This window comes from Hylobates moloch, unplaced genomic scaffold, assembly GCF_009828535.3.
Source record: "Hylobates moloch isolate HMO894 unplaced genomic scaffold, HMol_V3 SCAFFOLD_28, whole genome shotgun sequence".
In the NCBI taxonomy this organism is placed as follows: Eukaryota; Metazoa; Chordata; class Mammalia; order Primates; family Hylobatidae; genus Hylobates; species Hylobates moloch.
The window spans coordinates 3935181-3963143 of NW_026652303.1; the positions used below are offsets into that span (position 1 = coordinate 3935181).

The 27963-nt window shown below is 42.7% G+C and overlaps 2 protein-coding genes across 4 annotated transcripts in view; both read left to right on the forward strand.

Moving 5' to 3' along the window:
• Positions 1 to 27963, forward strand: part of LOC116463163 (nucleoporin Nup43) — a 156852-nt gene that overhangs the window by 111983 nt on the left and 16906 nt on the right. The window lies entirely within an intron of this gene.
• The window catches only part of LOC116463174 (katanin p60 ATPase-containing subunit A1), a 59311-nt gene that overhangs the window by 7246 nt on the left and 24102 nt on the right, over positions 1 to 27963 (forward strand). For all 3 annotated transcript variants that reach the window (XM_058434498.1, XM_032146165.2, XM_032146164.2), the window contains exons 2-4: positions 4331 to 4505; positions 9969 to 10126; positions 14905 to 15085. In XM_058434498.1, the coding sequence (XP_058290481.1) occupies positions 4344 to 4505; positions 9969 to 10126; positions 14905 to 15085 (501 nt within the window). In that variant the 5' untranslated portion in view covers positions 4331 to 4343. The remainder of the gene's footprint in view (positions 1 to 4330; positions 4506 to 9968; positions 10127 to 14904; positions 15086 to 27963) is intronic.

Genomic DNA, 27963 nt, shown 5'->3' on the forward strand with positions numbered 1-27963 from the left:
AACCCTTCTTGATCATGCAGTGTGTGTGTTGATGCATTGTAGGTAAACTAATATTAGGATTTCCATGTTCATAAGTGAAATGGGTCTTGTGTTCTTATTCAGTTAATTGAGATGATTTCAGCCTCATAAAAGAGAATTGCTCAGCTTTTCTCTTGTTTTCTGGATCAACTTTTATGTGGCTGGAATTATTTCTGTTTAGAAGTTTGGTTAAAAAAAACCCCACGGCAGGCCGGGCGCAGTGGCTCCCGCCTGTAATCCCAGCACTTTGGGAGGCCAAGGCAGGTGGATCACGAGGTCAGGAGATCGAGACCATCCTGGCTAACATGGTGAAACCCCGTCTCTACTAAAAAATACAAAAAATTAGCTGGGCGTGGTGGCGGGCGCCTGTAGTCCCAGCTACTTGGGAGGCTGAGGCAGGAGAATGGCATCAACCCAAGAGGCGGAGCTTGCAGTGAGCCGAGATCTCCCCACTGCACTCTAGCTTGAGTGACAGAGCGAGACTCTGTCTCAAAAAAACACAAAAAAAACCCACGAGTCCAGACCGAGTGCGGTGGCTCACACCTGTAATCCCAGCACTTTGTGAGGCCGAGGCGGGCAGATCACCTGAGGTCGGGAGTTCGAGACCAGCGTGACCAACATGGAGAAACCCTGTCTCTACTGAAAATACAAAATTAGCCAGGTGTGGTGGCACATGCCTGTAATCCCAGCTACTCGGGAGCCTGAGTCAGGAGAATCACTTGAACCTGAGAGGCGGAGGTTGTGGTGAGCCGAGATTGCGCCACTGCACTCCAGGCTGGCAACACAGTGAGACTCCGTCTCAAAAAAAGAAAAAAAAAAACAAAAAAAGCCAAAAAACCGAAAAACCAAAAAAACCACCATACTTAGAGAAATCATCTGGGCCTGGAGCTTTTATTTTTTTTATTTTTTATTTTTCTGAGACGGAGTCTTGCTCTTTCACCCAGGCTGGAGTGCAGTGGCGCGATCTCGGCTCACTGCAGGCTCCGCCTCCCGGGTTCACGCCATTCTCCTGCCTCAGCCTCCCGTGTAGCTGGGACTACAGGCGCCCGCCACCTCGCCCGGCTAATTTTTTTGTATTTTTAGTGGAGATGGGGTTTCACCATGTTAGCCAGGATGGTCTCGATCGAGCTTTTTTTTTTTAAATGTTTTCTTGAGATACAATCTCACTCTGTCTCCGTTGCCCAGGCTGGAGTACAGTGGCACTATTTCGGCTTTACTGCAGCTTTGACCTTCCCAGGCTCAGGTAATCCTCCCACCTCAGCCTCCCGAGTAGCTGGGACAACAGGCGCACACTACCATGCTCTGCTAATTTTTGTATTTTTTGTAGAGATGGGGTTTTTCCGTGTTGCCCAGGCTGGTCTTGAACTCCTAAGCTCAAGCAGTCCTCCTGCCTCAGCCTCCCAAAGTGCTGGGATTACAGGCATGAGCCACCGCGCCTGGCTGAGACCACTCTTAAGAGCTGCTGTGTTGACATCTCTTTTTTCATCAGCTCCTCACTCTATCCAGGTTCTAGGTTGGCCCTGAAATACTCTGCTATCTCTGTCTGGTATTGGGCTGGCACTGCTGTTTTTCTGCCTGATGGTGGGATAGGGCTAGAGTGAGCAAAGATTGGCCAGTGCCAATCAGAAAGGATGCAGCTAGAAAACTAGCTATGAAATACACTTATCTAGATACCCCACTGACACACAAAAGAAGTAAAAAAAATCTTTTCTTTATACTTATATGTCTTCACAGCTTTACTGTAATCTTTCATGATTTCTTCACCTTTTTAGTCCTCTAGGCTTGAAACTTCATTCATTTTCAACTTCTTCTCCACACAGTGAGTTCCTAAGTAATCTCAGCAGTTCTTTCACCGCAGTGTTTCTGATTTGTTTCTTTTTATTCCCATAGCCACATCCCTAATCCAAATTATTGCCCCCTAAAAGCACGTTAATCTTTCCAGCCTTGAACTTCACCGTGTGATTTACAGTTAGAAAATAATAATAGTCATTGTGAACATTAACAAAGCTGACATTTATCAGGCATCTGCTTCTAATGCTTTATATCCACATCCGTATATCCATATCCTACTAAGTGCATTTTTTTAAAATGTTTTCTTGAGATACAGTCTCACTCTGTCTGTGTTGCCCAGGCTGGAGTACAGTGGCACTATCTCGGCTTACTGTAGCTTTGACCTCCCCAGGCTCAGCTAATCCTCCCACCTCAGCCTCTTTTTTTTTTTTTTTTTTTTTTTTTTTTTTTTGGCGGGGGCTCCCTCTTTCCCCCCCGCTGGGGTGCAGTGGCGCGATCTCGGCTCACTGCTAGCTCCGCCTCCCGGGTTCACACCATTCTCCTGCCTCAGCCTCTCCGAGTAGCTGGGACTACAGGCGCCCGCCACCACGCCCGGCTAATTTTTTGTATTTTTAGTAGAGACGGGGTTTCACCATGGTCTCGATCTCCTGACCTCGTGATCCGCCCGCCTCGGCCTCCCAAAGTGCTGGGATTACAAGCGTGAGCCACCGCGCCCGGCACCTCAGCCTCTTGAGTAGCTGGGACTACAGGCGCACACCACCATGCTCTGCTAATTTTTGTATTTTTTGTAGAGATAGGGTTTTGCCATGTTGCCCAGGCTGGTCTTGAACTCCTAGGTTCAAAGGTTGGATTAGGTTCTCATATATAGAAAGTTTCATGGCAGATACATTTAACATTTATTGAAGACCTACTATTTGTCAAGTAGTATGCTTAGTACTTTAAATAGCCATTTATTGTTTATAGCATAACTCCTGAAAGTAGTTGCTATGACAGTTCTACAGATATGAAAATAGGCTTAGAAAAAAGTTAAGGGACTTGACTAAGGTGGCACAATGACAATTCTAGCCAAGATTTTTCTAACTTCAAAATACATAACGCCTTCTGCTAATCCATACTGCTTCAAAAAATGTGTCTAATACTCACTATTCATTCTGCAGATGTTTAATAAGATGTGTGTCATGCAAGGATCCTATAGTCTCACACCTTTCAGATGCAAATCCTACTGTCAGATAACAGTCTACTAGAGATAAGACGTATATAGAAACTATAATTTGAAGTAGACAAGTGTCTTGGGATGAAAGTCACAGTAAAGTGCAAGGGGACTTTAGAGGAGGGAGAGTTTATTTTGAACTGAGGAGTTCAGGGGTAGACATGTTAGGAAAACTGCCATTTGAGCTGGGCTTTGACAATAGGGAGGGTTTGAATGTGGGAACTTTTTTAAAACAATGTTTTAAATTTTTTTTAATTTTTTTTTTATTTTTTGAGACAGTCTCACGCTGTTGCCAGGCTGGAGTGCTGTGGCGCGATCTCGGCTCACCGCAACCTCCGACTCCCTGGTTCAAGTGATTCTCCTGCCTCAGCCTCCTGAGTAGCTGGGATTACAGGCACGTGCCACCATGCCCGGCTAATTTTTGTATTTTTAGTAGAGACCGAGTTTCACCATGTTGGCCAGGATGGTCTTGATCTCCTGACCTCGTGATCCACCCACCTCAGCCTCCTAAAGTGCTAGGATTACAGGCATGAGCCACCGCGCCCGGCCTGGTTTTTTTTGTTGTTGTTGTTGTTGTTTTTAAACAGAATCTTGCTCCATCTCCCAGGCTGGAGTACAGTGGCGTGATCTTGGCCTACTGCAACCTCCGCTACCCTGGTTCAAGCAATTCTTGTGTCTCAGCCTCCCAAGTAGCTGGGACTATAGGTATGTGCCACCACACCCAGCTAATTTTTACATTTTAGTAGAGACAGGGTTTCGTCATATTGGCCAGGCTGGTCTTGAACTCCTGGCCTGAAGTGAGCTGCCTGCCTTAGCCTCCTAAATAAAAGATTTCTTTGAGGCCGGGCGCAGTAGCTCATGCCTGTAATCCCAGCACTTTGGGAGGCCAAGGCGGGCAGATCACCTGAGGTCAGGAGTTCGAGACCAGCCGGGCCAACATGGTGAAACCCCGTCTCTACAAAAATACAACAAAAATTAGCCGGGCATGATGGTGGGTGCCTGTAATCCCAACTACTTGGGAGGCTGAGGTGGGAGAATCGCTTGAACCCGGGAGGCAGAGGTTGCAGTGAGCCGAGATCATGTCATTGCACTCCAGCCTGGGCCACAGAGCAGCACTCTGTCTCAAAAAAAAAAAAAAATTTCTTTGAAGGAATGGAAATAGCATGAGCACACATACAGAGATGGGAAGTGTGGTATGTGTGACTGTGAGTTTCTTGAGGGAGCCCTGGAAAGTATTTTTTAATAACTATACTTATTTTTAAGAGACATGTAAACCTAAAGTGTTTCTTTTTTTCTTCTTCTTCTTTTTAGCTTACAGTTGAACATGAGTCTTCTTATGATTAGTGAGAATGTAAAATTGGCTCGTGAATATGCATTGCTGGGAAACTATGACTCTGCGATGGTCTATTATCAGGGAGTTCTTGACCAAATGAACAAGTATCTGTACTCAGTCAAAGATACATACCTCCAGCAGAAATGGCAACAGGTGAGAATAATGTCTGCTGTATGTTTTAATGGCTTAAGTACTCGGAAGAGAAAATTTAGATCAGATGTCAATGCTATATGTAGTTACATGTTAAGACGGTATGACTACCGAGCACAGTACACAGTGGCTCACTCCTGTAATCCTAGCACTTTGGGAAGCCAAAGTAGAAGGATCACTTGAGGCCAGGAGTTCAAGTCCAGCCTAGACAACATAGGAAGACTTCATCTCTACAAAAATAAAAAAATTAGCCAGATGTGGTGGTGTGTGCCTGTAGTCCTAGCTACTAGGAAGGTTGAGGTGGGAGGATCACTTGAGCCTGGGAGGTTGAGGCTGCAGTGAGCTATGCTTGTACCACTACACTCCAGCCTGGGCAACAGAGCTAGACCTTGTCTCAAAAATAAAAATCAAAACAAAACATGAGTATGTGAGTTATTACACAGATTTCTATATAATATTACTTGAAACTTATATTAATAATAATCCACTTTAACCATCAGCAGTATTATGAGTTCTACTTAATTCTAATTGCTGGAATCTAATAAGAGGGTTTTTTGTTTGTTTGTTTGTTTTTTTCCTTGAGACGGAGTTTTGCTCTTGTCATCCAGGTTGGAGTGCAGTGGCACGATCTCAGCTCACTGCAACCTTCACCTCCCAGGTTCAAGCCTCCCGAGTAGCTGGGATTACAGGCGCCTGCCTCCACACCCAGCTAATTTTTGTATTTTGGGTAGAGATGGGGTTTCACCATGTTGGCCAGGCTGGTGTCGAACTCCTGACCTCAGGTGATCTGCCCACCTTGGCCTCCCAAAGTGCTGGGATTACAGGCATGAGCCACCAAGCCCAGCCAGGAGTTTTTTAAAATAATAGTTTTGACATTTTTTTTATCAGATTTTTACTTGGTAAAAATAGAGTAGACTTTATTAAGCCACTGTCGAAACTGTAAATGGCTTGTGAATCTCACAGGTACCATATTTTTTTAAAAAACTTTTTGAGAGAGGGTCTTGCTGTCTTGCCCAGGAGGGAGTGCAGTCTCTACAGCCTTGATCTCCCAGGCTCAAACAATCCTCCCACCTCAGCCTCCTGAGTGGGTGGAACCAGAGGTGTGCCCCACTGTGACCTGCTCATTTTTAAATTTTTTGATAGAGATGGGATCTCCCTATGTTTCCCAGTCTGGTCTCAAACTCTTAGGCTAAAGTGATCCCCCCACCTCAGCCTCCCTAAGTGCTGGGATTACAGGTGTGAGCCACCACGCCTGGCCTCATATTCCTTGTATAATAGAACTTTATAAAGCAGATTATGGTTGAATCCCACTGAGAAACTTAAATCACTGAGGACCAACAGAAATTTAAAATTGGAAATTGTAGAACTTACAGGTCCAGTGGAGGGTGGCATTTATAACAAGGCTCAACTATGTCACAAGAGGAAAAAAACGTTAAGAAAATAAGTCTTGCCAGGCGTGGTGGCTCACGCCTGTAATCCCAGCACTTTGGGAGGCTGAGGTGGGCGGATCACCTGAGGTCAGGAGTTCGAGACCAGCCTGACCAACATGGTGAAACCCCATCTCTACTAAAATACAAAAAAATTAGCTGGGTGTAGTGGCAGGCACCTGTAATCTCAGCTACTTTGGAGGCTGAGGTGGGAGAATCGCTTGATACTAGAAGGCGGAGGTTGCCGTGAGCCGATATCGCACCATTACACTCCAGCCTGGCAACAGAGTGAGACTCTGTCTCAAAAAAAAAAAAAAAAAAAAAAAAAAATGAAAGTAATAGTCTATTTGAGCTGGTCTTCTAGATAGAATATTATACCTCAGATTCTACTGAGCTGCTTTTTAAATATTGTTCAATATTTGTCCTTAATTTTTTTGAGAGAAACAGCCTATCTCTTTGAACTTAATCTATTTCCCTATATCTGTCCCTCCATATCCTTTACCATATCCATATAATTACCAGAAGGGGCAAATATTTTATTTTATTTATCTTTTATTTATTTATTTTTTATAGACATGGCATCTCACTATGTTGTTCAGGCTGGTCTTGAACTCCTGGGCTCAAATGATCCTCTTGCCTCAGCCTCCCAAAGTGCTAGGATTATAGGTGTGAGTCACCATGCTCGGCCTAGAAAATATTTTATTTCGTAAGGAGTCTTAAGTTTGTCAGTGAAGGACTTTTTAGACCTTTTGTTGTTAGGCCAAAGACTTTTACTTAAGTCTAAGCTTTTGTTTAAAGGTACTTAAGATTAAATCATGTAAGTTATAAAGCAAAACATTATCTTAAATTTCATTTCAATATTATATATATAGTTTTTTTTACCATTTTCTGGTTTTTTTTTTTTTTTTTTTTTTTGAGATGGAGTTTCTCACTTGTTGCCCAGACTGGAGTGCAATGGCGCAGTCTCAGCTCACTGCACCCTCCACCTCCTGGGTTCAAGTGATTCTCCCGCCTCAGACTCCCGAGTAGCTGGGATTACAAGAACCCACCACCACACCCAGCTAATTTTTGTATTTTTAGTAGAGACGGGGTTTCACCATGTAGCCAGGCTGGTCTCGAACTCCTGACCTCAGGTGATCCGCTTGCCTTGGCCTCCCAAAGTGCTGGGATTACAGGCCTGAGCCACCATGCCCGACCTACCATTTTCTTATTGTAAAATATACATAACACTTTACTGGGGTTTTTTTTTGTTTGTTTGTTTGTTTTGAGACGGAGTCTCACTCTGTTGCCCAGGCTGGAGTGCGGTGGCACAATCTCGGCTCATTGCAACCTCTGCCTCCTGGGGTCAAGTGATTCTCCTGCCTCAGCCTCCCGAGTAGCTGAAATTACAAGTGTGCACCACCATATCTAGCTAATTTGTTTGTACTTTTAGTAGAGAAGGGGTTTTCACCATGTTGGCCAGGCTGGTCTAGAACTCCTGACCTCAGGTGATCTGCCCGCCTCAGCCTCCCAAAGTACTGAGATTACAGATGTGAGCCACTGCACCCGGACTTGGCCATTTTTAAGTATACAGTTCAGTGGCATTAAATACATATATAATGTACAGCCGTCACCATATATAGTTTTTAGGCTGAGTTAAGACCCATTACTATAATACAGTTGAATCAAAACTATATATAGGTTTTTGAGGGTTTTTCTGAGGCAGGGTCTCGGTCTGTTCCCCAGGCTGGAGTACGGTGGTGCAATCATGGCTCACTGCAACCTTAACTTCCCAGGCTCAAGCAATCCTCCCACCCAGCCTCCAGAGTAGCTGGGACCACAGGCACAAACCAACATGCCTGGCTTATTTTTTTTTTAGAGATGGGGTATTGTTATGTTGCCCAAGATTAGTTTTTAAATTGCGTCAAGATTCCTTTTCTCTTTTATTTTTGAGGTGGAGCCTTACTCTCAAAACTAGGGCCATTTTATTGCATTCTAGACTGGATGACAGAATGAGACCCTGTCTCTAAAAAATATTTGAAAAAAAAAAAAAGACTGCTTTTAAAAAAATACCTTGGTCGCATATGAATTGAGACCTTTTTTAGTCTGTAGGTTGTGACCCATTAGCCATAAAATTAGTATATTCTGATCAGTGTTGTATTGATTTTTTAGAAATTATTTACTGATGTATAATAGTTGTACATATCTTGGGCATACACATTATATTTTGATTCCTGTATACAATATCTAATGATCAAATCAGGGTAATTGGGATTAATCAGCATTTAAAAAGTTAATTAAACAGCATAAAAATTATCAAAGTAGGGTTGGGCATGGTGGCTCACACCTGTAATCCCAGCACTTTGAGAAGCTGAGGTGGGAGGATTCCTTGAACCCAGGAGTTTGAGGTTATGGTGAGCTATGATCATGCCACTGCAGTACAGCCTGGGCAACAGAATGAAACCTTGTCTCTAAAAAATAAAAATAAAAGTTTGACAAAAATGAAACTTTCACAAGTTGTGCTTTGATGGGTTTTTTTTTTCCCTTGGGCTCAAGCAATTCTCTCATCTCAGCCTCTCAAGTAGGCAGGACTACAGGCATGGGCCACCATGCCCAGCTAATTATTCTTGTAGAACTTTAAAGTTATGCCTAACTTTTCAATTTGTTACACAATTTATTTTATTTTATTTTATTTTTTTTGAGATGGAGTCTCACTCTGTTGCCCAGGCTGGAGTGCAGTGGCACGATTTCCGCTCACTGCAGCCTCCACCTCCTGAGTTCAAGCAATTGTCGTGCCTCAGCCTCCCGAGTAGCTGGGATTCCAGGTGCCCGCCACCACGCCCAGCTAATTTTTGTATTTTTAATAGAGGTGGGGTTTCAACATGTTGGCCAGGCTGGTCTTGAACTCCTGACCTCAGGTGATCTGCCCTCCTTGGCCTCCCAAAGTGTTGAGATTACAGGTGTGAGCCAGTGCACCTGGCCTGTTATGCAATTTATTTATTTATTTATTTATTTATTTATTTATTTATTTGAGCCAGAGTTTCGCTCTTGTTGCCCAGGCTGGAGTGCAGTGGCGCGATCTCCGGCTCGCCACTACCTCCGCCTCCCAGGTTCAAGCAATTCTCCTGCCTCAGCCTCCCCGAGTAGCTGGGATTACATGCACGTGCCAGCACACCCAGCTATGCAATTTAAATAAGAATATAAATTAGTAGTATGATTTAGTTAGCCTGGGTTTTTTTTTTTTGTTTGAGACAGAGTCTTGCTATGTTGCCCAGGCTGGAGTGCAGTGGCACAATCTTGACTCTCTGCAACCTCCACCTCCTGGGCTCAAGAGATTCCCCTGCCTCAGCCTCCCAAGTAACTGGGACTATAGGCGCCAGCCCCCATGCCCGGCTAATTTTTTGTATTTTTAGTAGAGATGGGGTTTTACCATGTTGGCCAGGCTTGTCTCAAACTCCTGAGCTCGAGTGATCCGTCTGCCTCAGCCTCCTAAAGTGCTGGGATTACAGGCGTGAGCCACTACACCTAGCCTATCCTGGATGTTTAATTCATTTTATCAGAATTAATTTTGCAATTGAGGGCTGGGCGTGGTGGATCACGCCTGTAATCCCAGCACTTTGGGAGGCCTAGGCAGTTGGATCGTGAGGTCAGGAGATCAAGACCATCCTGGCTAACACGATGAAACCCTGTCTCTACTAAAAATACACAAAATTAGCCAAGCATGGTGGTGGGCGCCTGTAGTCCCAGCTACTCGGGAGGCTGAGGCAGGAGAATGACCTGAACCCAAGAGGCGGAGCTTGCAGTGAGCCAAGAGTGATCACGCCACTGCATTCCAGCCTGGGCGACCCAGCAAGACTCCATCTCAAAAAAAAAAAAAAAAATTGCAATTGAAAACCTAAATTTAATGAACTGTTATTAACATTTTGATAGAATATCTTGATGTGGATTACTGGATATCTGATATCAAAATGGAGTTTTCTAACATCTCTAATAAATGGCCCTCATTTAATTTTGACAGTGATATAGAAATTTAAAGATCCATCTTCTTCTTTGAAATCAGGTTTGGCAGGAAATAAATGTGGAAGCTAAACATGTTAAAGATATCATGAAAACACTAGAGAGCTTTAAACTGGACAGCACTCCCTTGAAAGCAGCACAGCATGACCTTCCAGCTTCTGAGGGAGAAGTCTGGTCCATGCCTGTACCTGTTGAACGAAGGTAAGTGGAGACCTTTTAAGAAACCAGTTAGCCCAAGAAGCTTATAGCATTGATTATATCTAGGAGGAGGATGGGGTGGCTGAGAGACAGGAATGGGAGGGAGTTTTCTTTACTGAACGTTGTCTCTTTTCTAACTCACTGGTCTTGAACCTTATACCTTTTTGACCTATTTCAAAAAATAAGATTTAGGTAGGAATAATTTAAAAATATGCTTTTGTGAATGACCTTAAAGCGGTAGAGACAGTGTTATCTTGCGGAAGGAGAATGGGGTTAGGAATTGAAATATCCAAGCTCTGTGTCTGTCTTTGCCACTCTCTGTAGCTTTGGGAAAATAATAGAACCTTTTTAGGCCTCAGATTTTTCTTTTTTTTCTTTTTTTTTTTTTTTTTAGACAGAGTCTCGCTCTGTCACGAGGCTGGAGTGCAGTGGCGTGATCTCGGCTCACTGCAACCTCCATCTCCCGGGTTCAAGCAACTTCCCTGCCTCAGCCTCCTGAGCAGCTGGGACTGCAGGTGCACATCAACATGCCCGGCTAATTTTTTGTATTTTAGTAGAGACAGGGTTTCACCATGTTGGCCAGGCTGGTCTCGATCTCCTCACCTCGTGATCCACCTGCCTTAGCCTCCCAAAGTGCTGGGATTACAGGCCTGAGCCACCATGCCCAGCCAGGCCTCAGATTTTTCTTATGCAAAGAGATTAAGTTAGACTAACAAACAGTGGTTCTCAAACAGGGATCACAGAATACTTCTTTTCATCAAGGTATAATGAAAAATGGAAAATTTTTCTAAATTTGCTAAAATAGAAAAAAAAATGGGCTTTTTAATTCATAGAGAACAGTAAACATAAAATGTTATGAATTTTAGGGCTTTCTCTGGCTTTTTTTCCCCAACTTCTGACTACCAAGTGCCAGCAAATGAACAACTAGTTACTGAAATACTGAAATACTATAACTAGCCAATCATGCATAGTTTTACTGCACATTTTTAAACTGACAAGTGTGCAGGTGGACGTTATCTATTTCACTTACATAATAGGTTTCCTAGTTTGTATTGTAGATTTAAATATTGACTGTGTCATGCCTTTCTAGGAAGAACACTTATGACTTCCCAGGTTCATTGCCCGTTAACCTTGCATTAAGATGTTGCTCAGATGGTTTTGAGTTTTAACATTTTGTCATTGTAAGTCTGATTTCTTGTTTTTTGTTTTTTTTGTTTTTTTTTTTAAGACTAGTTAAGTGCAGTAGTGAGAAGGAGGGGAAGAATAGAACAAAGAGTTTGATCTGTGACTGTGAACAATCAATTGAGATAATTCACTACCTTCGGACCAGCCTTGGTTGTATATTATTTTATTTTATTTTATTTTATTTGTTTTTTGAGATGGAGTCTCACTCTGTCGCCCGGGCTGGAGTACAGTGGCATGATCTCGGCTCACTGCAACCTCTGCCTCCTGAGTTCAAGCAATTCTCCTGCCTCAACCCCCCAAGTAGCTGGAATTACAGGCACCTGCCATCATGCCCAGCTAATTTTTTGTATTTTTAGTAGAGACAGGGTTTCACCATGTCGGCCAGACTGGTCTCAAACTCCTGACCTCGTGATTCGCCCACCTTGGCCTCCTAAAGTGCTGGAATTACAGGCGTGAGCCACCACACCCGGCCTGGTTGTATTTTATAATACAAGTGCTGGATTATACACCCACAGTGTCCTGAACTATTTTTGGCTATAGGTGTTATTTTATTTGTTACAATAAGCCTTCCAAATAAGTCATATTTTCCCTGTATTTCAGATAAGACAGCTGAGATACAATAAGGTTGGGTAACTTTTTCCCACTATCACAAAACTGATAACTGGTGGAGCTAGGATTTGAACCTAGATATATTGTGTTTTATAATAATGATTACAAAGCTGGCACTCTCTGCTGTAGCACTCCTAACAATCTCCAATTAAAAATGTGGATTTAGGGGCATCACTCCCAGAGAGTCTGATATAGTAGATAGCAGGTAGAACTCACGAATCTACAGGTGATTCTGATGTCGGTGGTCCATAGGTCACATTTTGAGAAGACCCATACCATCATGTTCTTGACATTTAAAATCAATGAGTATTGATTATTTCTTAGCCACTTTTATTTTTATTTTTATTTTTTTTGAGACAGAGTCTTGCTCTGTCGCCCAGGCTGGAGTGCAGTGGCGCGTTCTCGGCTCACTGCAACCTCCGCCTCCCGGTTCAAGCAATTCTCCTGTCTCTGCCACCCAAGTAGCTGAGATTACAGGTCCACAGCACCATGCACATCCAATTTTTGTATTTTTAGTAGAGACAGGGTTTCGCCACGTTGGCCAGGCTGGTTTTGAACTCCTGACCTCAGGTGATCCACCTGCCTCGGCCTCCCACAGTGCTGGGATTACAGGCATGAGCCACCGCACCCAGCCTAGGAGTGTCTTTTCTTTCTTTTTTTTTTTTTTTTTTGAGACAGTTGTGGTCTGTTTCCCAGGCTGGAGTGCAGTGGCGCAATCTCGACTGACTGCAACCTCTGCCTCCTGGGTTCAAGTGGTTCTTCTGCCTCAGCCTCCTGAGGAGCTGGGATTACCGGTGCGTGCCACCACACCCAGCTAATTTTTTGTATTTTTAGTAGAGATGGAGTTTTGCCATGTTGGCCAGGCTGGTCTCGAACTCCTGGCCTCACGTGATCTACCCACTTCAGCCTCCCAAAGTGCTGGGATTATGAGCCACCGTGCCCGGCCTGGAGTGTCTTTACTAATAGCGTGTCTCTGAGACTCTTCTCATTGTTACTGCCTTAAACTAGGCCCTCATCTCATGTCTCAGTAACATTTGTAATCACAAACATCTCACTGCTTTCTGTGTTTTCTTTATCAGTATATCATGTATGTTCAGTATTAGACAATCTTTCTAAAATATTTTCAGTGGATCCTTGTTGGCAGTTAGCTAAAAGCTAAGCCTCTTGAACTGGTATTCATGTCTTCTATGTACCGAACCATTTCTGCTCAGTATTATCGCTTAATGTTCAGCATTATGTGTTAGACTGGTGTCTTTATTATCCTTTACATAGATTAAGCTCATTTTTGTTTCTTTGCTTTTCTTTATTCATGTTCTGTCTATAATTGTACCCTCTTGTTTAGTTCAACTCCTGCATTTCCAGTCCCAGTTTCTTTTCTGTCTTCATGAGGCCATTCCCATTGCCGTGGCGCTAGGTCTGTTTCACACCATCTGGTATACGTGCCTAGCTTTACATAGCTTCTGTCTGTTTAACTATACTGTGGTTTATTTGAGAATAGGACTCCTTTTTTGTTTGTTTGTTTTCCCCCTTGTAAATGGCTGCAACCAAATCTGGGAGCAGAGTAGGAGCCTAACGGATATTTGAGAAGTCTGAATCCTGCTATAGAAATAAGGATGAAATGAGGACCGACACAGGGGCTCACGCCTGTAGTCCCAGCTCTTTGGGAGGCCAAAGTGGGAGGATCGATTGAACCCAGGGGATTGGTACTAGCCTAGGCAACATAGTGATACCTTGTCTCTACAAAATACAAAAATTAGCCTTGTGTGGTGCCATGTGGCTATAGTCCTTGCTACTTGGGAGGCTGAGGTGGGAGGATTGCTTGAGCTTGGGAGGTCAAGGCTGCAGTGACAGAGCAAGACCTTGTCTCAAATAATAATAATAATAATAAATACATAAAGGTGAAATGAGGTAATGTATGTAAATGTAAAGCACTGAACTTGAGTTCTAGTAACTGTTCATAGCTAGTGCTATATCAGTTTTTTAAATGGGAAAATGATTAAATTTTATTAATTAAAACACAAAAATTATGGTATAGATTGAGCCTCCCTGATCCGAAAATTCAAAATGTTTCAAAAACCGAAACTTTTTGAGCACCAACATGACACTCAAAGGTCATGCTCAAAGGAAGTGCTCATTGGGACATTTTAGATTGTGGATTTTCAGATTAGAGATGCTCAGCTGGTATGTATATACAAATATTCCAAAATCTGAAAAAACCCAAATTTGAAACACTTCGAAGGGGTCTGTATATTCTAAATAAATGGTACCAAATTGCATATATACCATTGGATAAATGTGAATTGAATACTTGTACTGTATTCTGGTTGTCTCGATAAAACTCTCTTCTCTGATAATTTTTTTTCAGCTTCCAACAATAAGATGCATTCATCTTTGATATACAACAATTTCCTTTCTAAATAGAGGTGACCATTACTTCCCCTCCATTATTTCTGTAATATAACTATACTGCATTCCTTTAATTAAATCACCAACATATATGTCAGATTTAAATTTTATTTTATTTTTATTTTTTTGAGACGGAGTCTCGTTCTGTTGCCCAGGATAGAGTACAGTGGCGTGATCTTGGCTCACTCCAGTCTCCACCTCCCAGGTTCAAACGATTGTCCTGCCTCAGCCTCCCGAGTGGCTGGGATTACAGGTGCACACCACCACGCCTGGCTAATATTTTGTATTTTTAGTAGAGACGGGGTTTCACCATGTTGGCCAGGCTGGTCTTGAACTCCTGACTTCAAGTGATCCACCCACCTTGGCCTCCCAAAATGCTAGGGTTGCAGGTGTGAGCCACTGCACCTGGCCCAGATTTAAATTTTAGATCTTAGGTTTCAATATCCTGGAGTTTATTCAGTCGTGTCTTGTGTTCAGTTGTTGCATTGGCTTCTTTAGTTCATAGACTCTAACTTATACAGTATGTGTGTTCATCCATATGTGGAGTTGATTATGATATTAATGAGTTTTTGTTTGATTAGACCCTCACCAGGACTTAGAAAACGCCAATCTTCTCAGTACAGTGACCCTAAATCACATGGTAATCGTCCAAGTACAACTGTTCGAGTTCACCGTTCATCTGCACAGAATCTTCACAATGACAGAGGGAAAGCCGTTCGTTGTCGTGAAAAGAAAGAACAGAATAAAGGAAGAGAGGAAAAGGTAAATGTTAATTGATTTTTATAAATGAAAAAGTTATTTCTGAACCGTAAAAATGAAGACTGTACAAATTTGTTTATTTTTTCTTTTTTTCCTTTTTTGAGACAGAGTCTCTGTCGCCCAGGCTGGGGTGCAGTGGCATGATCTTGGCTCACTGCAACCTCCACCTCCTGGGTTCAAGCAATTCTCATGCCTCAGCCCTCCGAGTAGCAGGGATTACAAGTGGGTGCCACCACGTCGAGCTAATTTTTGTATTATTAGTAAAGATGGGGCTTCAGCAAGTTGGCCAGGCTAGTCTCGAACTCTTTACCTCAGGTTATCCGCCGCCCCCCCGCACCGGCCTCCCAAGGTGCTGGGATTACAGGTGTGAGCCATTGTGCCCGGCCCAAATTTCAGTAAGTTATAGTCACCAGTTTGCCAGCGCTATAATAAAACCTTAGTTATTACTACATCTAGGCTGGGATTTTCCCCACTTGCAATTCAACAAATATTTTGGCTCTTTTTGGTAACTTTGTATTTTGATATAATTTCAAACTAGCAGACAATTTGCAGGAATGGTATAAGGAACTTCCATTTATACTTTACCTAGTTTTACCAATTATTAATATTATGCCTCTTTTGACTTATCATTTTCTTTCTCTGTATACCCTTTTCCTGAACCATTTGAGACTAAGTTGTATATATAATGCTCCTTTAACCTTCAATATTTCAGAATGTATATCCTGAGTACTAAGACATTCTTTTATGTGAAAACAACACAATTATCGGCTAACACAGTGAAACCCCATCTCTACTAAAAATTAGCCGGGCGTGGTGGCGGGCGCCTGTAGTCCCAGCTACTCGGGAGGCTGAGGCAGGAGAATGGCGTGAACCCGGGAGGTGGAGCTTGCAGTGAGCCGAGACCGTGCCACTGCACTCCAGCCTGGGCGATAGAGCGAGACTCTGTCTCGAGAAAAAAAAAAAAAAAAAAAAAACCAACACAGTTATCAAAAGCTGTAAATTTTACATTGTTATAGTACTGTTCATCTAATCCACAGACCTTTGTAAAATTTTGCCAATTATCCCAATAATGTCATATAGAGATTTTCCCCCTTCTGTCCCCGCTAGGTCAGATTACAATGAAGAAGCACACATCAAATTTAGTTATCATGTTTCTTTAGTCCCTTTTAATACAAACATCTCAGCTTTTGCCTTTCTTGGACTGGAATTTTTGAAGAATTCAGGCCAGTTATTTTGTGGAATATCTCTCAGTTTGGGCTTGCCTGATACTTCCTCAGGATTAGATTAAGATTATTCATTTTTTTTTTTTGGCCGGGCATGGTGGCTCATGCCTGTAATCCCAGCACTTTGGGAGGCCGAGGCGGGTGAATCACTTGAGGCCAGGAGCTCTAGACTAGCCTGGCCAACATGGTGAAACCCTGTCTCTACTAAAAATACAAAAATTAGCCGGGTATGTTGGCAGGTACCTATAATCCCAGCTACTGGGGAGGCTGAGGCTGGAGAATCGCTTGAACCCGGGAGGCGGAGGTTGCAATGAGCTGGGATCACATCACTGCAGTCTAGCCTGACCAACAGAGGGAGACTCAGTCTCAAAAAAAAAAAAAAAAAAAAAAAGATTATTCATTTTTGGCAGGCATACCATTGGTGTAGTGGTTTTTTTCTCTCAGTGTATCATATAAGAAGGCACAGGGCCGGGCGCGGTGGCTCACGCCTGTAATCCCAGCACTTTGGGAGGCCGAGATGGGCGGATCACGAGGTCAGGAGATCGACACTATCCTGGCTAACACGGTGAAACCCCGTCTCTACTAAAAATACAAAAAAATTAGCCGGGCATAGTGGTGGGGGCCTGTAGTCCCAGCTACTCGGGAGGCTGAGGCAGGACAATAGCTTGAACCCGGGAAGCGGAGCTTGCAGTGAGCCAAGATCGTGCTACTGCACTCCGGCCGGGGAGACTGAGTGAGACTCCGTGTCAAAAAAAAAAAAAAAAAAAAAAGAAGGCATAGGGTTTCTGTTTGTCCTATTACTGGCGATAAGTTGGATCGCTTGGTTAGGTGGTGTCTGCTTGGTCTCTCCACAATAAACTTACCATTTGACCCTTGTAATAATTTGTGGAAGGTATTTTGAGACTATGTAAATACTCTGTTTCTCATCAATATCTCATCTAGTTTTAGCACCCAGTGATTCTTGTCTGAATCAGCTATTTCTGCACTGACTGCAAAATCATAATTTTCTAATGCCAGTATTGCTTCTATATTAATAATAAAAGCTGAGTGTAGATGTTGCTTTGGTTTTTTAAAATTTTCGTTTGTTTTTTTTTTTTTGAGACGGAGTCTCGGTCTTTCACCCAGGCTGGAGTGCAGTGGCGCGATCTTGGCTCACTGCAGGCTCTGCCCCCCAGAGTTCACGCCATTCTCCTGCCTCAGCCTCCTGTGTAGCTGGGACTACAGACCCCCGCCACCTCGCCCGGCTAATTTTTTGTATTTTTAGTGGAGACGGGGTTTCACCATGTTAGCCAGGATGGTCTCGATCTCCTGACCTCGTGATCCGCCCGCCTCGGCCTCCCAAAATGCTGGGATTACAGTCGTGAGCCACCGCGCCCGGCCACATTGTTTGTTATTTTTAATTTGACACATAATAATCATACATATTTATGGGGTACAATGTGATAATTCAATACACATATACAATGGGTAATGATCAAATCAGAGTAATTAACATATCCATCACCTCAAACATTTATCATTTCTCTGTGTTGGGAATATTCAAAATCTGTTCTTCTGGTTATTTGAAAATGTACCATAAGTTTTTTTTAATTACAGTCACCTGGCTGGGCGTGGTGGCTCACTGCTGTAATCCCATCACTTTGGGAGGCCGAGGCGGGCAGATCACTTGAGGTCAGGAGTTCGAGACCAGCCTGGCCAGCATGGTGAAACCCTGTCTCTACTAAAAATACAAAAAAATATTAGCCAGGGGTGGTGGCACACACCTGTAATCCCAGCTACTTGGGAGGATGATGCAGGAGGATTGCTTGAGCCCGGGAGGCGGAGTGAGCCAAGATCGCACCACTGCACTCCAGCCTGGGAGATAAAGTGAGACTCTGTCTCAAAAAAATTAAAAAATAATGGTAATTACAGTCACCCTATAGCACTATAGAACACTAGAATTCATTCCACCTATCTGGCTGTACTTTTGTATTTGTTAACCAATGTCTGATATACCCACCTTCCCCTACCCATCCCAGCCTCTAGTAACCATTATTCTACTCTGAGATCAACTTTTTTAGCTTCATCATGAGTGAGAACATGTGTTATTTATCTTTCTGTGCCTGTCTTATTTCTCTTAACATGATACCCTCCAAACTCATCCATGTTGCCATGAATGACAGAATTTCATTCTTTTTTATGGTTACGTAGTATTTCATCACATATATATATATATGCATGCCACAGTTTCTTTATTCATTCGTCTGTTGATGGGAACTTAGGTTGATTCCATGTCGTGGCCGTTGTGAATAGTGTTTATAATAGTGTGGCGGTTCCTTAAAAAACAAAAGCTAGAACTACCATATAATCTAGCAATCCTGATGCTGGGTACTTCCAAAGGAAAGGAAATGGATATGTCAGAGATATCTGCACTCCTATGTTCATTAATCCTATTCCTCCCATGAGGAACCTCCATACTGTTCATAGTGGCTATATTACATTTCCAAGAACTTTGTATATGAATTCTTTCTGTAAATCCTCACCAGCATTTGTTAGTTTTTGTCTTTTTTTTGGAGACAATCTCACTCTGCTGCCCAGGCTGGAGTGCAGTGGCATCGTCTTGGCTCACTACAACCTCCGCCTCTCAGGTTCAAGCAGTTCTCATGCCTCAGCCTCCTGAGTAGCTGCGACTACAGGCACACACTACCACGCCTAGCTAATTTTTTGTATTTTAGTAGAGACAGGGTTTCACCATGTTGCCCAGTCTGGTCTCGAACCCCTGAGCTCAGGCAGTCCACCTGCCTCAGCCTCCCAGAGTGCTGTGATTACAGGTGTGAGCCACCACGCCCAGCAGTTTTTGTCTTTTTGCTAACACCCATCCTAATTAGGGCAAGATGGTATATCTGGTGGTTTTGATTTGCAATTCCCTGATGATTAGTGACATTGAGGATTTTTTTTCATATGCCTCTTGGCCATTTATATGTCTTCTTTTGAGAGATGTCTATTCCAATTCATTTACCCATTTTTTAATTGGATTATTTGTGGGGGTTTTTTTGCTCTTGTTTGAGTTCCTTGTATATTCTGGATATTAATCCCTTGTCAGATGAATAGTTTGCAAATATTTTCTCCCATTCTACAGGTTGCCTCTTTATTCTTTTAATTGTTGCCTTTACTGTGCAGAAGCAGCATGTTAGTTTTATGTAATCACATTTGTTTAGTTTTGCTTTTGTTGCCTGTGCTTTTGAGGTCTTCCTAAAATCTTGGCCCAGACCAATGTCCTGAAGCATTTCTCCTACATCATTTTCTAATCATTTCATAGTTTCAGGTGTAAACGTTTATATCTTTAATTTATTTTGAGTTGGTTTTATATATGGTGAGAGTTAGGGGGTCTAGCTCCTTATTTCTGCAAATGGATATCTAGTTTTCTCAGCACCATTTATTAAAGACACTGCACTTGCTCCAGTGTATGTTCTTGGTGCTTTTGTTGAAAATCAGTTGGCTGTAAATACATGGATTTCTGGATTCTCTATTCTGTTCCATTGGTCTGTATGTCTGTTTTTATGCCAGTACCATGCTGTTTTGGTTACTAGAGCATTGCAGTTTAGGGTCAAGTAGTGTGATGTCTCCAACTTTGTTCCTTTTGCTCAGGATCTCTTTGGAGACTTTTGTGGTTCTCCTTTTCTATTTCTTTCTTTTTTTCTTTTCTTTTTTTTTTTTTGAGACGAAGTCTCGCTCTATCACCCAGTCTGGAGCGCAGTGGCACGATCTTGGCTCACTGCAACCTCCACCTCCTGGATTCAAGCAATTCTCTCTGCCTCAGCCTCCTGAGTAGCTGGGGTTATAGGCGCCCACTACCACGCCCAGCTGATTTTTGTATTTTTAGTAGAGACGGGGTTTCACCATGTTGGCCAGACTGGTCTTGAACTCCTGACCTCAGGTGATCCGCCCATCTCAACCTCCCAAAGTGCTGGGATTACAGGCGTGAGCCACTGCACCCAGCCGAGACTTTTCTATTTCTATGAAGAATGTCATTGGTATTTTGATAGGATTGCATTGGATGTGTAGATTGCTTTTAATAGTATGGTCATTTTCACAATATTAGTTCTTTTAATCAATGAACAGAAGATATCTTTCAATTTTTTGTGTTATCATCAATTTCTTTCAACAGTGTTCTATAGTTTTTCTTGCGGAGTTCTTTCACCTCTATTTATTTAAAAATTTAAAAATTTATTCTTAGGGTTAAATTTATTCTTGGGTTTTTGGGGTTTTTTTGTTTTTTAGCTACTATTGATGGGATTGCTTTCTTGATTTCTTTTTCTATTAGTTCATTATTGTTATATAGAGACACTACTAATTTTTGTATGTTGATTTTGTGTCCCGCAGCTTTACTGAATTTATCAGTTCAAGGAGTTTTTTGGTGGATCTTTTAGTTTTCTAGATGTAAGATCATGTTGTCTCCAAACAGGGACAGTTTGACTTCCTTGTTTCTGTATTTCTTTCCCTTGCCTGATTGCTCTGGCTGGGACTTTCAGTCCGAATAAAAGTGGGGAGAATGGACAGCATTGTCTTGTTCTAGTTCTTAGAGGAAAAGCTTTTAGCTTTGTCCCATTCAGTATGATGTCAGTTGTGGGTTTGTCATAAATGGTCTTTATTGTTTTGCGGTATGGTCCTTCTGTATCCGGTTTGTTGAGAGTTTTTATCATGAAAGGATGTTGAATTTTATCAAATACTTTTTCTGCATCTGTTGAGATGATCATGTATGGTTTTTGTCCTTTCTTCTGTTGATGTGATGTATCAGGTTTATTGATTTGCATATGCTAAACCATCCTTGTATCCCTGGAATAAATCCCACTTTATCATAGTGAATGATCTTTTTGATGTGCTGCTGTATTTGGCTTGCTAGTATTTTGTTGAGGATTTTGCATCTTTGTTCATCGGGGATATTAGCCTGTAGTTTTCTTTTTTTGTTGTGTCTTTGTCTGGTTTTGCTATCAGAGTAATGGTAGCCTCACAGAATGAGTTTGGGAGAAATCTACTCCTCTCTTCAATTTTCTGGAATAGTTTGAGAATTGGTATTAGTTCTTCAAATATTTGATAGAACTCAGCATTGAAGCCATCAGGTCCTGGGCTTTTCTTTGATGGAAGACTTTTATTACTGATTTAATCTCATTATTCATAACTGGTTGGTTCAGGTTTTCTATTTCTTCTTGGTTCACTCTTGGTAGATTGGTTGTTTCCAGGAATGTATCCATTTCCATTAGCTTTTCCAATTTGTTGAGGAATAGTTGTTCTTAATAGTCTCTAATGGTCCTTTACATTTTTGTGGTATCATCTGTATGTCTTCTTTTCTGTTTCTGATTTTATTTTTTGAGTCTTTTTTCTTGATTAGTCTATCTAATGGTTATTTTGTTTATCTTTTTTTTTTTTTTTTTTTTTTGAGACGGAGTTTCGCTCTTGTAGCCCGGGCTGGAGTGCAATGGCACGATCTCAGCTCACCGCAGCCTCTGCCTCCTGGGTTCAAGTGATTCTCCTGCTTCAGCCTCCCCAGGAGCTGGGATTACAGATGCACCCCACTACACCTGGCAAATTTTTGTATTTTTAGTAGAGACAGGTTTTGCCACGTTGGCCAGGCTGATCTCGAACTCCTGACCTCAGGTGATCTGCCCACCCTGGCCCCCCAAAGTGCTGAGATTACAGGCATCAGCCACCGCGCCGGCCTTGTTTATCTTTTCAAAACAACTTTTTGTTTTGTTGATCTTTTTTTTTTTTTTTTTGAGATGGAGTCTCGCTCTGTCACCCAGGCTATAGTGCAGTGGCGTGACCTTGGGTCATTGCAACCTTTGCCTCCTGGATTCAAGCAGTTCTTCTGCCTCAGCCTCCCAAGTATCTGGGACTACAGGCGCACGCCACCACGCCTGGCTAAGTTTTGTATTTTTAGTAGAGACGGGTTTCACCATGTTGGCCAGGCTGCTCTCGAACTCCTGACCTTGGGTGATCCACCCGCCTTGGCCTCCTAAAGTACTGGGATTACAGGCATGAGCTACTGCGCCCGGGCTCGGTTTTTTTTTTTTTTTTTTTATGACAGTCTCTTGCCTTGTTGCCCAGGCTGGAGTGCAGTGGTACTATCTCAGCTCACTGCAACCTTCACTACCCATGCTCAAGCGATCCTCCCACCTCAGCCTCCCAAGTAGCTGGGACTACAAGCATGTACCACCATGCCTGGCTAATTTTTGTATTTTTTGTAGAGACAGGGTTTTGCCATGTTGCCCAGGCTGTTCTCAAACTCCTGGGCTCAAGCAATCCTCTAGCCTCAGCCTCCCAGGGTGCTGGGTGTGAGCCACTGCACCCAGCCTTGTTTATCTTTTGTGTTAGTCACAATTTACTTTTTTCCACTATGATTTTTTTTTTCATGGGGTGGGGAGACAGGGTCTCAGTCTGTCACCAGGCTGGAGTGCAGTGGCATAGTCACTGCTCATTGCAGCTTCAACCTCCTGGGCTCAAGCAGCCCTCCTTCCTCACCCTCATGAGTAGCTAAGAGTACAAACATGTACCACCATGCCCAGATAATTTTTAAGTTTTTTGTAAGAGACAGAATCTCACTACATTGCCCAGGCTGGTCTTGTACCCCGGGGCTCAAGTGATCCTCCCAGTTTGGCCTCCCAGAGTGTTGGGATTACAGGCATGAGCCACTGCACCTGTCCTTGCTCTGATCTTTATTATTTATTTCCCTCTACTAATTTTGAGTTTGGTTTGTTCTTGCTCTTCTAGTTCCTTGAGCTGCATTTCTGTGTTGTTTATTTGCAACCTTTGTGCTTTCTGGTATAGGCAATTATTGCTATAAACTTACTAATACTGCTATTGTTGGATCCCATAGGTTTCAGTATATTGTGTTCCGATTTTCATTTGTTTCAAGAAATGTTTTATTTTCCTTCTTAATTTCTTAATTGCCTCATAGTTTCTTCAGGAGCATGTTGTTTAGTTTTTCTGTATTTGAATAGTTTCAAAAGTTGCTCATGTTATGTCAGAAAAGATACTTGATGTGATTTCAGTTCTTTTCAATTAGTTGGGACTTGTTTTGTGGCCTTGCATGTGGTCTATCCTGGAGAATGTTCTCCCATCCAAGTACTAACCAGGCCCGAACCTGCTTAGCTTCCCAGATCAGATGAGATTGGGGGTGTTCAGGGTGTTATGGCCATAGGCCCTCCTGGAGAATGTTCTGTGTGCCAGTGAAAAGAATTTGTGTTCTGTACCTGTTGGATGAAATGTTCTGTATAAATACCTGTTAGGTCCATTTGGTCTAAAATGCAGTTTAAATGGAGTGTTTATTTGATGATTTTCTGTCTAAATGCTGAGAGTGGGGTGTTAGAGTCCCTATTATTGTATTGGAGTCTATCCCTCCCTTTAGATCTAAATATTTGCTTTATATTTGTGGGTGCTTCAATGTTGGGTGCATAGATACTTACAATTGTTATATCTTCTTGCCGAATTGATCCATTTATCATTGTTTTATGACCTTCTTTGTCTCTTCTTACAGTTTTTGACTTAAAGTTTATTTCATATAAGTATAGCAGTTCCTGCTTGTTTTTGGTTTCTGTCTGCATGGAGTATCTTTTTCCAATCCTTCACTTTCTTTCAACATGTGTCTTTACAGGTGAAGTGAGTTTCTTGTAGGCAGCATATTTTTGAATAAAGTTTTTAAAAGTCTGTTCAGCCATTTTTTAATTGGGGAATTCAATCTGCTTACATTCAAGGTTATTAATAGGTGAGGACTTAGTCCTGTCGTTTTGCTAACTTTTTCTGGTTGTTTTGTATATCTTTTGTTCCTTTCTTCTCTCTTATTATCAGTGCAGTTTGGTTTGTAGTGATAAAGTTTGATTGTTGTATCTTTCTCCTTTGTATATCTGTTGTTGCAATGTATTTTATAGTTTTGCATGTTTTCATGATGGTGATTATCATCTTTTCCCTTCCAGATGTACATACAGTACTCTTGAGCATTGTTTGTAAGGCTGGTCTAGTAGTGATGAGTTCCCTTGGGTGTTTGTTTTGTTGTGTTGTTTTTGCTTGGAAAAGACTATTTCTCCCTCATTTCTGAAGGATAGATTTGCTGGATATAGTATTCTTGGATGATAATTTTTTTTTTCTTCCAGCATGTTGAATGGTCATCTGCTTCTCTCCTGACCTGTAGGGTTTCTCCTGTTAGTCTAAAGGGGATTCCTTTATATGTGACTTGACGCTTTTCTCTTGCTGTTTTTAGAATTCTCACTTTGCCTTTGACTTTTGACAATTTGACTATAATATACCTTGGGGAGGACCTTTTTGGGTTGAATCTATTTGGGGCTTTTGAGCTTCCAGGATCTAGATATCCATATCTTCCCCCAGACTTGGGAAATTTTCAGCTATTGTTTTATTAAATATATTTTTTCTTTTCTTTTTTTTTTTTTTTCTGAGACAGAGTCTCGCTCTGTTGCCCAGGCTGGAGTGCAATGGCACGATCTCAGCTCATTGTAACCTCCGCCTCCTGGGTTCAAGCGATTCTCTTGCCTCAGCCTCCCAAGTAGTTGGGATTACAGGCATGCACCACCATGCCTGGCTAATTTTGTATTTTTAGTAGAGATAGGGTTTCTCCGTGTTGGCCAAGCTGGTCTTGAACTCCTGACCTCAAGTGATCTGCCTGCCTCGGCCTCCCAAAGTGCTGGGATTACAGGCGTGACCCACCGCATCTTTGAAGTTCAAAGATTTTTTTTCTGCTTGATTAGTTCTGTGGTTGAAGCTCTCTATTCTGTTTTTTAATTTCATTAATTGAATCCTTCAGCTGCAAGATACGTTTTGTTTTGTTTTGTTTTGAGACAGAATCTCGCTCTGTTGCCCAGGCTGTAGTGCAGTGGAGTGATCTTGGCTCACTGCAAGCTCCACCTCCCGGGTTCACGCCATTCTCCTGCCTCAGCCTCCTGAGTAGCTGAGACTACAGGTGCCTGCCACCACGCCCAGCTAATTTTTTGTATTTTTAGTAGAGACGGGGTTTCACCGTGTTAGACAGGATGGTCTCGATCTCCTGTCCTTGTGATCTGCGCGTCTCAGCCTCCCAAAGTGCTGGGATTACAGGCGTGAGCCACCGCACCTGGCTGGTTTTTTTTAATTATGGTATCTGTCACTTTGTTGAATTTCTCATTCATATCGTGAATTTTTTTCTTATTTTGTTGAATTGTCTATCTGTATTTTCTAGCATCTTATTGAGTGTCCTTAAAATATTTTTCTTTCCTGGCATTTGTTGATTTCCTTTTTATTGGGGTCTATTACTAGAGAGTTATATTCTTCAGGTATTATCATGTTTTCTTGTTTTTTTATGTTTCTTGTCTCCCTGCACTGATGTGTGTACATCTGGTGGAGTAATTGCCTCTAGAGCCACTCTTCTAGTGAAAGACTTTCATCTGTAGTTGGATCTTAGTGTGCCAGTTGGGAAGAGTGTGGTTACTCTGTTTCCTTGTAGGTGCTGCTGTGGTATGGTCTCTGTGCAACTTCTTCAGCTGCTTTCAAAATCAGCAATAATGGCAGACACCTTAGTGTTCCAGGCTGTAGAAGTTTGTAGCAGTAGCTACATAGGTTGTTGATGTCTTTGGTGGCAAGGGCTTTTGGAGTCTTCCTGTTTTCCCCTCAGTGGGGAGACTTAATCAAGGGGATCCTTCTAATGGTGTCAGAACTGACATGGTCTCCAAGCAGCTGCAGAGGAGCTGGGTTCCAGGTGCAAATATTTGGATTGGCTGTGGGACTGGGGTCTTAGGCTCAGGGTCTTGTGAACCCATTGTGGTACCTGGGTCTTGATATGCTGGTATGCTGTCTGTGGCAAAATTGGATGTAGGTTGACCACAGAGCCAGTATCTGTGACTATGAACCATTCTCTAGCAGCCTGGGTCCAGGGGGCTGGGATGCAGCTGTAATTCTGTCCCTGGAGGGCAGGGTACAGCTCTGGCCTGACTCCAGGAAGAAGGGGTACTGCAAGTTTGGGCCCAGAGAGCAGGGTATGGCCACTGCAATTCAGGAACCTGAGCTAATAGAGCACAGTCACAATAGGGGATGAGGCATTATATACTGGTGAGTCTAGACCCTGGGATGGTGGCACTTGGCAGTCTTCCAGACTCTGAGGCCAGGTGGAGCCATTGCTGTGCTGCTCCCTAGGGCCCAGGTAACAGCTGTGTTCTGCCATTCTGAGGTATTTACTATCCCCATACTTGGCCTCACAGAGTCTGGATACGGGATGCGGCAGCAACTGGGGAGAGGTATGTGCGGCCCCTGCACCAAGGCACTGTTCCCTCAGCCCCTAGAGACAGGGTGCAGCAGTAACTGGGAGTGGTAGATGGAGGAGCTTGGCCAGCACACATGTCCTCAGGAGGGAGTACATTACTTTAGATCTGCAAGGGGCAGGGACAGGGCTAGGTAGATTGGCCCATGGGGATGGGCATAGCAGCTACTCACAGCTCAGCTTGGGGATGTCAGGCCACCAGGCAGGGGTGGTTCAGGGGCAGCTTAGCCTCAAGGAGGAGGGAGTGCCCTGGCTACCTGCCCCATTGCAAGACACACTCCAGCAGTAGTTCTAGTTCACAGTGGTGTAGCACAGTAGCTGCATGGGCCACAGTGGGTGAGACGGTGCCTGCTCCCCTGGGAAGGGCACAGCTTTGTGGACTCCAGGTAACTCCCTCAGCTGGGCTTAGTCCCTGAGGGGGCTGCTGGGATCCGCTTGCTACCTTTTCAGCACAGGAAGTTCCTCCTGGTTTCCAGCTGATCCCAGCGGGGGGATGAGGGGTGGAGGCCTGGTGTTCCCTTGTTTTCTATATAGCTATCCTGAGTTTCTATGCTCACTTGGGTTTCTGTTACTCCTTTGATGTACTCCTGTGCTCTCCTGTAGTTATTTTCATTGAAATGTAGCTGTTTATTGTTTTGGCTGTCCTTGTTGGGATGTAGGGATAAGCATGAAGGACTTCTAGTTAACCATCTTGCTGACATCACTCCAGCATTGCTTTGTTAGTAGCTAAAGTCCTCAGAAATTAAAGCAAAAGTGTATGGAATAGGTATTCTTCCCAAGTTAGTGTGTGTTTGTTGAAAATAAGTGCCCAGACTACTGTTGAGAAAACTACATTTCAGAATACCACACTAATATATTTTCAACAATTATAGAATAATTATGTTAAACCCGTATATCAATTTGGGGAAAATTGGTATTTTTTTATTATGAGTCTTCTAATTCATAAACATGGTATGTATCTTCATTTACTCAGATCATTGATTTCTTTCATCAGTGTTTCATAGTTTTTTTTTTTTTTTTTTTTTTGAGACACAGTCTTGCTCTGTCACCAGGCTGGAGTGCAGTGGTGCGATCTCAGCTCACTGCAACCTCCACCTCCCGGGTTCAAGCGATCCTCCTGCCTCAGCCTCCCGAGTAGCTGGGACTATAGGCACGTGCCACCATGCCCAGCTAATTATATGTGTATATATATATACACACACATACATATATGTGTGTGTGTATATATATATACATATATACGCGTATATGTGTATATATACATATACATGTATATATGTGTATATATACATGTATATGTATATATATACACATATATACGTGTATATGTGTATATATACATATACATGTATATATGTGTATATATACATGTATATGTATAT